The sequence below is a fragment of the Gorilla gorilla genome, chromosome 11 (genome assembly GCF_029281585.2).
Source record: "Gorilla gorilla gorilla isolate KB3781 chromosome 11, NHGRI_mGorGor1-v2.1_pri, whole genome shotgun sequence".
In the NCBI taxonomy this organism is placed as follows: domain Eukaryota; kingdom Metazoa; phylum Chordata; class Mammalia; order Primates; family Hominidae; genus Gorilla; species Gorilla gorilla.
Genome location: NC_073235.2, coordinates 127,592,613 through 127,605,260, shown reverse-complemented (window position 1 = coordinate 127,605,260; position 12,648 = coordinate 127,592,613). Strand labels below are relative to the sequence as shown.

The 12,648-nt window shown below is 38.4% G+C and overlaps 1 protein-coding gene across 11 annotated transcripts in view; it reads left to right on the top strand.

Moving 5' to 3' along the window:
• The window catches only part of DOCK10 (dedicator of cytokinesis 10), a 281,316-nt gene that overhangs the window by 146,322 nt on the left and 122,346 nt on the right, over window positions 1-12,648 (top strand). For all 11 annotated transcript variants that reach the window (XM_055380571.2, XM_063695244.1, XM_055380574.2 and 8 more), the window contains exon 4: window positions 4,601-4,683. In XM_055380571.2, coding sequence (XP_055236546.1) covers window positions 4,601-4,683 — 83 coding nt within the window. The remainder of the gene's footprint in view (window positions 1-4,600; window positions 4,684-12,648) is intronic.

Here is a 12,648-nt window from a genome sequence, read left to right as displayed (position 1 = left end):
TTCATTTTTAATAATCAAGGAATATAAATTGTTATTATTAACTGTTGTGAATGTGAATTATAGATTGAAACAAACTTGCTGAGAAAACTGATGTTGTCAAGCAAGTACTTATTGAGTGCTTACACTATGCTAGGCGCTTCACACGAATTATTTGATCCTAGCGAAGGTGGTATTACTTAGGCAGATAAAAGCATTTAGAGATATTAAGTTATTTGAGATCCCACAGCTATTAAATGGCAGAACCAAAATTCAAAACTAGGTCTGTCTGATTCTAAAACAGAAACAGAAATATTATACAAAACATCCAGAATGATGGTCCAAATGTGCGGTTCATTTTTAAGGTTTGCAACCATCAAACAATTTATAAATTAGCTGAATAGACTTTTAGAATCAGACAAATCCAGTTTGAAATTCTATTTCTACCACCTATGGGGCCTAGGTCAAATATCTGAACCTCTGCTTGCCTCTCTAATCTATAAAATGGGAATAATAGTCTCAAAGAATGCTTGTTAAGACTGCATGCAAAGTGCATAGTAGTACAGTATCTGACAAACATTTACAGCTTTAAAAAAAGAAAGTTTTATGTTTTTTTTTACTAATATCATACTAATATAAGAAAGTGCCACATTCATTTTTGTCAGTGAAATTCAAGACTAGCATATCTTAGATTTGGCTACACCTGTAGCATGTTGTGAACATCATGCATAACATGCATGAGTGTACATGTTTATCATGGTCAAACATAGGTACCATCAATAGCAAGAAAGGGCAGTGAGTAAGTCATTGCATCTGTGTCCCATTGAAACCTCCAGATCAGAAAGTGTGGAGATAGAAATGATGTTGCAGAAATTTCTAATCCGGTCCAATATTGTGAATGCCCAAGAGCTAAATCTGAGATCCAAACAAATAAAATGTCTCGACCAAGATCACATCAGGAGTCAGTCCTAGTCCCAGGACAAGAATAAAGCCTTCTATCCCCTAGTTCCCAAGGCTGTACCCTCTATTTTCATTTTGCTAACTTAGAATATACACTGGTTTGGCAATTTTCTATTTTTATCAAAGAATCTTTAAAATACTTTAAGCATTCTATCCTAAGAAAATAATCAAAATAGGGTGGTATAGGGGGAGAGTAGGAGGGCCATATGCATGACGATATACTCTGGGGCATTTTTTTTCTATAATGTCCCAAAATTGGAAGTAGCCATAAAAATGACTCACTTTGTTCTCTCCTTTACATCTTTGCTCAAGTCTCACCTTTCCTGTGAGCTCCATGCTAACCAGCCTATATAAATTAATTCCCTTGTTCCAAATCTCCCAGCCCCTTTCCTTTGTTTTATTTTTCCCATGACACCACCATTTTCTAACATATAACACAATTTACTTAGTTTTTAGTTTATTGATCAGCTCTTCACAAGGAGGTCAATCCAAGAGGGCATGGACTTTTGTTTTTTGTTAACTGCTATATTCACACTACCCAGAGCAACTCTGGGTAACCTAGAGGGCTCAATGTTTGTTCAATGAATTCGTGGATGAATGATCTCCAAAATGAGGAGACTGGGCTAGGGAATTAGGGTATAATATTTTATTCTACTTAGTTAAAGAGGTTATAAAATTAGAAAGCCAGTGTAAAAATCTATAGAATATGTTATGAAGTAAATAAAAAACAATATTCATATTCAAATAAATACTTAGGGGGAACTACATTAAACTATGCAACAGAAAAAGGATTGAAAGGGAATGCAAAAAGGGAGTGGGTTTTATGCTCTTCTTTTTCCATTTTAAAATGGATTTTGTTTCATTTGAGAACCACAGCAAGGTAGAAAGAAAGAAAAGGAAAGGAAGAGAGAGGGGATGAGAAAGAATTATAACCATGAAAGTTCTGTCTCCTTGGCTTGGGATACTGTTGACCTGTATGCTCCTTGTCTAAATCCCTAGCATCTTTATCCAAAATGAAGATAAAACATTTCAGCAAAGGAGCATATTAAGGCTCAATTATCAGCCCGGCGCGGTGGCTCACGCCTGTAATCCCAGCACTTTGGGAGGCCGAGGCAGGCGGATCACGAGGTCCGGAAATCGAGACCATCCTGTCTAACACGGTGAAACCCCGTCTCTACTAAAAATACAAAAAATTAGCCCGGCGTGGTGGCGGGCACCTGTAGTCCTGGCTACTCCGGAGGCGGAGGCAGGAGAATGGTGTGAACCCGGCAGGCGGAGCTTGCAGTGAGCCGAGATCGCGCCACTGCACTCCAGCCTCGGCGACAGAGCGAGACTCCGTCTCAAAAAAAAAAAAAAAAAAAAAAAAGGCTTAATTTTCCTCTTATTTCCAGAAATACGTGCTTTGCAGAATTGGCTCAGGCATTGGCAAGTTGCTACAGCTCACCATACTGTTTTGCTCAAATTCCCCATCCATTCCAGTACTTCCAGATCCCCTGACTTCCCTTTTACTATTCTTCTCTACATTCATCTGTCTTGCCACTGTTTCGTTTTTAAGTTCTCCTTTTGTCCTGCCTTCATAGCTGTCATCCTCCTATGCCCACCTCTGTCCCAGGGTCACTCCTTGTTTTGTCCTCAGTCCCCAGTTTGTGTGTGGGCACCTCCCTGAACAAATAAAGCCGTGGTACTGAGAGAACTCCAGGCCAGAAAAATCCAGAACAGCCCCGTCCCCTCGCCCTGCGTTTTTCATGCATCTCGAGCCTCTTGCCTGGAACATGTGTTCTCCATCCACCTTTCTATGATGCCCACTAGGCCACCCCCCTCCATCCTTTCTGCAAAGGCAGTGCTAACGCTTTCTTTGCTGCAGCAGTCCTGCACCTTACCTATTCCCTTCTTGTTTACAAAGACAATCACAGGTCTTTACTCCTCACAGTGCAATAGGTTTATTACTCTTCATTTTCCCCCTAATGCTAAAGAACAGGTGTTCATATAATCCCAATGATAGCTGCTTACTCCCCAGAATCATGTAATTTTAGAATAGAAAGGAGTCTCAAAAGCCATCAGGTGAAATCCCATTACAGATCTATGATCAGTACAGTGCTAGGTGCATGGTAGGTGTTTGGAAAATATTTCCATCCATAAATATTATATAATCCGTCATTACGTACCACTATATGATAACTATTTTGTGCCATTAATGTTTCTAAATCATTTTTGCTTATCAGTTATTCACATCTGTTTGTAAAATCTATGAATAAACTGGAGATCATCATGTTAAGTGAAATAAGCCAGGCACAGAAAGAGAAACATCACATGTTCTTACTTACTTATGGGATCCAAAAATGAAAACAATTCAACCCACAGAGAAAGGGAGTAGAAGGGTGGTTACCGGAGGCTGGGGTGGAGGGGAGGTGGGGATGGCTAATGGGTACAAAAAAATAGCTAGAATGAATGAATAAGGCCTACTATTTGATAGCACAACTGGGTGGCTATAGTCAATAATAATTTAATTGTACATTTAAAAATAACTAAAAGAATATAATTGGATGGTTCATAACACAAACGATAAATGCTTGAGGGGATGGACACCCCATTTTCCATGATGTGGTTATTACACATGACATGCCTGTATCAAACCATCTCATGTACCCTGTAAATATATACACCTGCAATGTACCCACAAAATTAAAAATAAAATAAAACAAAATAGAACTATGAATAATCACAGAGAAAGACTGTGCCTTAGAAGGCATGAGATAAAACTGAAAAGCTAGTTTCAGGCTAACAGGAGCAATGATACAAAATGGAAAAGATTGGTTACTGAAGTAAGAACAAGAAGGAATGGGCTAAAATCATGACAAAAGGCTCTTATATAAATAACAACATCTTTTCCTACTAAGAACTCTTAGATCATGTCAGGGCTTGCCAAAGGAAGCTGAAAAATGATGGTTCTTGAGGTTAGCAGCATATCTGGTAGGATTCAGGGGCAACTAAACTAGTTTTTTAATAAAGTAAAATAGAATAAATATGTTAAATAGTTCCCCCTATTTAATGGAAGAATGGAATGGAAATGATTAGATTTCCATGGGAAATTGAAAATGATTGGAAAGAGCAAGCTCCTTACCTACCTTTAAGTTGCTAGCATTCACAGCACCCCAAAGGCACAAGACCTGTCTTCATGGCACTTTTTGCTTAGGCAGCTGATTGTTTTTAATGATTTTTTTTTTTTTTTTTTTTTTTTTTTGAGATGGAGTCTGGCTCTGTCGCCCAGGCTGGAGTGCAGTGGCGCAATCTTTTTTTTTTTTTTTGTGAGATAAAGTCTCACTCTGTCACCCAAGCTGGAGTGCAGTGGCGTGATCTCAGCTCACTGCAACCTCCACCTCCTGGGTTCAAGCTATTCTCATGTCTCAGCCTCCCGAGTAGGTGGGATTACAGGCACCCGCCACCACGCCCGGCTAATTTTTGTATTTTTAGTAGAGACGGAGTTTTGGGGTTTTGCCATGTTGGTCAGGTTGGTCAGGTTGGTCAGGTTGGCCTCGAACTCCTGATCTCAGGTGATCCACCCGCCTCAGCCTCTCAAAGTGCTGGGATTACAGGCAAGCGCCACTGCACCCAGCCTTTTAATGATAATTTTTATATTAATAATTGTCATTTTTCTTTCTTTCAGGCTTGTAAATTTTATAGTTCCCAGTGGCATGTGGTAAACTACAAATATGAACAATATTCTGGAGACATTCGACAGCTACCCCGGTAAGAACCTGTTATGAGCACTTATTGGTCTTTTCCAAATATAGATGACATCCTCTGTTCTAGTCCTGCCATTGTTCATGAATACACATACATTAATCTTCTGTCAAGGCACATTTTCCAAAATGTGTAAGTAAGAGTCAAGATAGGACATTTTGTTCAACGTGTGTAGTTTGCATCATCACAGAGTTTGGATTCAGATATAAATATACTCTGATTTAATTTTTTAATGTAGTTTTGACGTTCATTTATCATTGTATTATTATTCTGTGAGCTGTTTTTTCAATAGCAGGCACAAGAAGATTAGAAAAGTACCATATGGCCAAATAGTTTTTCTGACAATATTCTGTATAGCATTCATATTTGTTACTTGTTTCATGCATTTTCATGCTGGGATATCAGAAGTCATGAAAATAAACAACTTCCACAAAAGATATATACACACACACACACACACACACAACCAAAAGGAAAATAAACACCTAATTTTGTTCCTGACTCTCAGGAACATAAGCCTTTGGAGAAAGTAATTTTGTTCTGCTTCTGCTCAAAAGTCACCTCCGCAGAAAAGCTCACCTGACTACCTGAACAAAAATAGAAATTAATTCAGTGTCTGTTTCCCCTTCTAAAGTAAAAATCCCCAAAGGGCAGGGACTTTTCCCTGCAGAATCCCCTGCAGGCCTGTAAGAAGAATGCCTGGCACATAGTAGGTGTGCAGTACTATAATTACTTATTGGACGAACAAACAGAGTAAATGGCAAATTTTAAAATATAATATTCCTGGATGGGTTTGGAGTTGCTCATATTTAAAGAACTTCCTTGAACTGGTACCATCCAACTCACTGGCTCATCAAGCTAAGATTATATAAATAATTCAGAAAAACACTTGAAACAATCAAAAGTTAAGTTTGTATTAACACTCTCCTCAAGTGAAGCACTGATATGATACACATTGGATCTAATTTTTAATAGATGCATGGTACAGAATTGGGAACCACTTTGCTATATTTCCTGTGGCCCCAGAAGCACCTTTTCAAGACTTGTATACTTAGAAGCATTGCTCTCAATTTCCGAATGCGGAATTTGAAAGAGGGATTATGAACTAGATTTAAGAAGGTGACATTTGATCTTGGATATGAATCGACAGTAGCTGCCAACACGGGCATCTTGGGAAAGGATTCTGGAGAAGCAGCAAGGCAAAGACCCTGAAGTGGTGGGAACCAGTATGGTCACTTGAGTCAGGAAGGCTAGAGCTTAAGGATGAAAGGGGCGTAGTAAGATGAAACCAAGGACCGTAGGCAAGGGACCCTGTGTGCCCTGGAAAGGAGCTTGGATTTTACTTTCATTGCAACAAAAGCCTTTGGAAATTTCAACCAGGGGTGTGGCATGATCTGGTTTACCTCTTTGAAAGAACTCTTGGGCTACTCTATGGAGAATGGGACTATAGGGGTGGCAATCAAAGAAAAAGACAGGAGGAGGCCATTTATTTTGGGGTTTCATTACCGTGAAGAGAAAAAAGTATGTCCCTTCTAAACTGCAAATCTTTTTTCAAAACACTGAACAGTAACGTTTACCAGATCTTTGAGCATTCTTTTAGACTTGAATCCCTGCTGATAGACAAGCTCTTGCAACTTCATGTTGGGAAGGTTTACCACACCCTAAGCTTTCGTGAATAATTGTTACATTCAGAATGTCCGGGTGTTCATGACACAGTTTTTGTAGGCACAACTGAAAAGCAAAGCATCTTCTAACATCAGGACTTCCTCTTTCTGAAAATAGTTCTGAGAAGTGGTTACAACTCGGAAGCTGGGAGACTGCATCTCAAGTTGAGAGGATGGAGACAGCCGTATTTAGCCGTCCTTTTAACTAAATGTGTTCCCCCCATCTTTAGGTCCATTACACTCTTCAGTGGCTGTATCCCCAAACACTGTTCATCTTTCCTTATATTCATGATGCTGTAAAGAAAGAAAGCAAATTAGAGATTTCACATTCACAGTATTCTTCCTCTGTTAAAACAATGGAGAAAGCATCTCTAGAAAAAACCAATCCCGGACATTATTGCTGAATTGCAATTCTCATAGTTTGCAAGATTAATCTCATGAGAAGAAATTAAAAAAATTAACTGAAGTGTTGTTGAGAATTTCCCTTACTTTAACTAAAGAAAGTGGAAGTTAATACCAAGAAAGGGAAGAATCAGACTGCCACAAAGTAAGAAACTTTATGTATTCAAACTGAAAATCCGAAGTTCAAAAATATAACCCTTTCAGATATACCCCAGAACAATGAAGATGAGCACTGAACAGCAGAATTATTCTTTAAAATGATTTTACAAAGCTAAGCATTCCCCTCTAAAGACTACATGTATTTAGGTCAGTAATGGAAACAGACAATTTACTCCGGTCTTCTGAGGCTAATAGAAGTAAATCATTTTCATACCTCCTGGATTAGAAGAATTCTCCTATGTCTGCTACCAATTTAAATTGCTTATTTCTTTTTATGAGTTGCTGAGACTGCAAAATGAAAATTTGCAATTATAGAAAAGCAAAAAAAGGTGAAATTTATTCTTTAAATTTAAATGTGTATTATTGACTCTTAAGATTTTCACTTTTTTTATTTTTAAGCGAGGGTCCATAGGAAGATACTGAAGAGATAGATGACTTCAGGTTAGAATGGAAAATGTAAGCCTTTACACACTAGGAATAGAAATCAGCACTGAACTTGGATATCCCAGAAGAAAAAAGCAGCATAAAAATATATGATGCCACTGATTTCGTTAATCCACTGGGTAAAATACAGAGATGTGTGACATTAAAAAATTTTACCATGGTCGATTTGATAGAAAGAAGATGTAAGGAAGAAAAATTCATAAGAGTATAAATTGTGACTAAAGATCAAATAAAGTGTGACCAGCTTAGCTGGGCTGAAATAGAAGAGTTTTTTTTTGTTTGTTTGTTTGTTTGTTTGTTTTTAAATAAAAGAGCATTTTTTTGAGTGTCTACAGTGAGCCAGAATGTGCTGGGTGTCATACATGCATTATCTCATTTAATACTCATAACCCTATGGAATAGGAACTGTTATCCTCATTTTATAGCAGAAACTCAGAAACTGAGAGGGAATTTACCCCAAAACTTACAGCTGATAACTGATGGGGCACTCAGGCATCCCCACACTGGGTAATCCAGGTCATTTGGTCAGAGAAAAGAGAAATGAGGCTGCCTATAGTTATTACCAATGTCGGATGCAAACACCAAAGGGTAAGGTCTGGGATGAGCCCTTTATCTTGGTATCCCCGAGGCTCTTAGAGACCACGCAGTGGTCCTGGGGGAAGAATTTTAAAGTCAATAGCCACAGGTGCTGATCTTTTCATGACCTTTAAAAGAGAGAAGTCATTGCATAGTAGCCCCACAGACGTGTGACTGAGCTTGAAGATTGCTCTTTAAAGGCAGGAGGCTGTGCCTTGTGGCTTATTAAAAACCGGATTGGGAAATAAGAATCTTCAATAGCCCTCAAGCCTCAGCAATGATCCAAGCACTGTCTGCCTTCCCTGCCCAAGGGCATTGGACAGGCCTCCCTCCCGCAGCCCTCCCTCCTGCACTGTTTCCAGCCCCTACAGCCTTCCTTCCTGGATGCTCCACACTTGGCCCCTCCTCAGAACCTGTACTCTTGCAGCTCCCTCTGCCAGGGGATTTTCTCCTAGGTCATCACACAACCAGCTGCTTCTCCTCCTCAATTTAAATGTTACCTCTCGAGAGAGGCCATCCTTGAAGAGTCTTTCTACAGGTGGCCTTTGCCATTTCCACAAGGATCAGTCTTCGCTCTTCTCCTCTTTCTCCTCTTCGATTTTTTTTCTTTTTTCTTTCTTTCTTTCTTTCTTTTTTTTTTTTTTTTTTTTTTTTGAGACAGGGTCTCACTTCTTCCCCAGGCTGGAGTGCAGTGGCACAATCTCAGCTCACTGCAACCTCCACCTCTCGGGTTCAAAGGATCCTCCTGCCTTAGCCTCCCAATTAGCTGGGATTACAGGTGTAGGCCACCATGCCTGGCTAATTTTTTTGTGTTTTTAGTGGAGACAGGGTTTCACTATGTTGGCCAGGCTGGTCTTTAACTCCAGACCTCAAGCGATCCACCAGCCTCGGCCTCCCAAAGTGCTGGGATTACAGCCGTGAGCTGCTACACCCAGCCTTGATTTTCTTAACAACCATTTTCACTCAGAGAAATTATCTTATTTCTGCTTAATTCATGATTGACTCTCTCCTCCCCTAGAATGCAAGCTTCCTCAGTTCAGGAACTTATTTTCTGATATGTGGTTGACATTATTGCAGCTCTTCTGGGTGCCAGGTAATATCTGGAAACTGGAATGTTGAATGGTAAAGGAGAATGGCCCCCAAGAATTAAGACAGTTCTCAATAATGCACATTGAATTTGGTCAAGCAAACTCAGAATTAAGAAAAGCCACCAGTGAAGTGGCACACTTACATTCACTACAACCCTAGCCCCAGATCTGACTTAAACTGACACTCTCTGGTCTGCATAATTTTAAAAAGTGAAGATCAAGATCAGCATGGATATGGCTAGGGACTACTGGGGTTGGCTCAGTTTTGCTATTGACTTCATTGGTATTCTCTGTCTCATATCTTCTGAGTTATTTTTGAATCATTAATACTTAAATTGGATGTTTAAATAAAGTTTTACTTTATTAAAGAAAGAGTATGGAGATGTCATAAGTTGTAATATAGTGTTAAATATGACATTTGGGAAATTCCTAAAAACGTTTCCAATCATTTGTCTGAAGCTCTCTTCTCTCTTTTCTAAATCATCTATTCTTCAAAAATATCAGGGAAAAATCACTGAGAAATTTTTACTCAACCTTTACTTTGAGAATAGTTTATATGTATCTGTTGTACAATTTTTTATTATCTTTACTATAAAAAAGAATCAGTTCAGAAGACATCACTTTTGGTCACTCTATGTATAATTTCAACACTTTCAAATTTTTCACACATCACTTTAAAAGTTTTCTGCAAATTTTAAACCTAGGAAAAAGTTAAAAGATTGGTGTACAATGAATCCCACTATTCCCATCACCTAGAATGTGTCTTTTATGTTTTGCTGTATTTGTTTTATTACACAACCTGTCCATCCATCCACCCACCCATCCATCCATCCATCCATCCATCCATCCATCATCCATCCTTCTAGACATCTATCAATTTGGTTTATTTTTTGGTCATTTTAAAGTGGACTTTAAAACATTGACACACTGCCTCTCTAGACTCTTCGGAATGCACGCCTTTAAATACAGCTATAGATGTCTGCAGTTCATTTTTTCTCTTTTGATATAAAATTTACATACAAGAAAACATGCAAATTGTAAGTGAACCATTTGATAACTTTTGACCACAGTACACGTGTGCAACTCAAACCTCTGTTGAGATAACAGAACAATGTTATCACCCCCAAAGAGTTAACTACCACCCCTCCCTGGTTAACCCTCACCTCTCCTTTTCTCTCCCCCAAGAGACAATCAGTGCTCTGATTTTCATAACCATGGAATCATACCATGTGTGTTCCTATTTCTAGCTTTTCTTACTCAGCACAATGCTTCTGAGTGATATCCACGTTGTTGCGCGTATCAGTAGCTTCTTTTCCTTTCTGAGTAACATTCCTGTGTGTGGATCTACTGTAGTTTGTTTAGACATCCTCCAGTGACAGACACTTCTGTGGCATTCTGAGTTGACTTGGTCATAAGTCACTAAATCTATGGGCTTTTTTGTGAAATTTATAGGCTATCTCAGTCATTATTTCCACTTCTCAACTGGGAGATTTGTGAAAAAAACTTTCACAAGCATTTAGCCTTTTACGTTGAAATTCAAGAGAACCTTACTTTGTTTCATCACATTTTTGTTTTTACATCGTTACTAGTTTGAAAGGCTTTCTCTCCTCCTTGTTTATAAGTATCTTGCGGAAATTTACATTAATGCGACGCCTGGCCTGTATTGTGATCCACAGTTATTGAGAACAAATACCTACAAAATTATTCTTTTGGAAGGAAGGATAAGCCATGCTGGCCAAAGAGGACAGAATAGAAGGTTCAGAAACAAATACCATTGCATCAGGGTCAAATGAAACTGATGGGAAATGACTAGCACGGGGCCAAATGTTGACATTCCACTTTCAAGTTTGTCTTTGTTGCCTCTTCCTTGGTTTTCCCGATTCACTCTTTTTTCATTCACTTGGGATGTTTCCTCCGTTCTTTCTTTACTGCTGTGCCACCATTTTAAGAATCCTGGAACACTCATCTTCTGTTCTCTGCAGACAGGGTACCTCAAGCAATTGCTCTGAAATCAACCATTGGAACCTTCCTCTGAATCTCAGGCAACATGTCACCTCTCACAGGAGTGGGGGACAGGGAAGGGTTGTATTTACAGGCTTTATTTTTGCCAATCAAATTAAAAGGTGAGAGAGACTGCTTCTTGTTCAGAGCATGTTAGATGGTATTAAGGAGAAAAGGAATATTTTTGGTGGGGTAGCAAGAATTTCCCAGTGATCCTAAAAGAACTCTGTCTGCTGCTACTTCCTCTGACATCCCATAAAGTTGACCCTGAACAAAAGAGGCAGAACAAGTTAACATCAGTGCAGGCAGCAGTGATAGGCTTGACTATCTCTAAGGCTCTACAAGAAGAAAGGATAACCTCCTTTGGAAGAGAGAAATGGCAGCAATCTTACTTAATGTGCTTATTAAAGATTCACCTTTCCTAAATGCAGGCTTCTAATACCATCTCTTAAAAGTGGTTACAATGATAAATTTCCATGTTATGTCTATTTTACCACAATAAAAAACACTTCTTATCAGGAATGGAGAACATGGTTCTGATCTCAGGCTTTTCATAGTTTAACAGTGAGGCCAGTGTTCCTTTTGTGCTCTAACTTTCCCTGCTGAAAATGAAGGGGTGGTAAGCATATTTTGAAGCCCTTACTTAACACCTATGTGAGTGCACAGCATAGCAATTTTATGCGTACTTAAGTCTAAAGAGCCCTGATCATTCAGCTTCCTATCTGGAGTACCATCAACATAGGAAATAATTTCTGATGTGAATACCAAATGCACTTCTGATCTTTTCTTTCTCAATAGTCAGATTCAGAGGTTGCTTTTACACAATATAAATAATCTTAAAACAAATACCGTTTTATTATCTCTGCATATTTCATTTTTTTAAGATTCCACATATAAATGAGATCCTACAATTTTTTTCTCCACGTCTGGCTTATTTCATTTAGCATAGTGTCCTCCAGGTCCATCCATATCATGGCAAATGGCAGAATCCCTACTTTTTAAGGCTGAATAATATTCCATTTTACACACACACACGTTAATATATACATACACACATATGTAGTCACACACACATATATTCACACATACATATTCACACACATACATACACACATATATATTCACACCCATACAAAAACATATATTCACACACATACATACACATACATATTCACACACACATACACACATATATTCACACACATACATACACATATTCACACCACATATACATGCACACATATATATTCACACATATATACATGCACACACATATATATTCACATAAATATATACACACATATATTCACACATATACATACAAACACATATATTCACACACGTATATACATACACACACAGACAAACACACATATACATTGAAACATCCTAAGTGTCCATTGACAGAGGAATGAATAAAGAGAATGCTATACACACACACGTGTTCACACACATATATACGTACATGCATGTATATTCACACACATATATACATACACTCATATTCATATATACATGCACACACATATATATTCACACACATATACATACAATACATACAGACACATACATATGTATTCACACACGTATACACACACACATGCACACACATGTATGGAAACGTCCTAAGTGTCCAT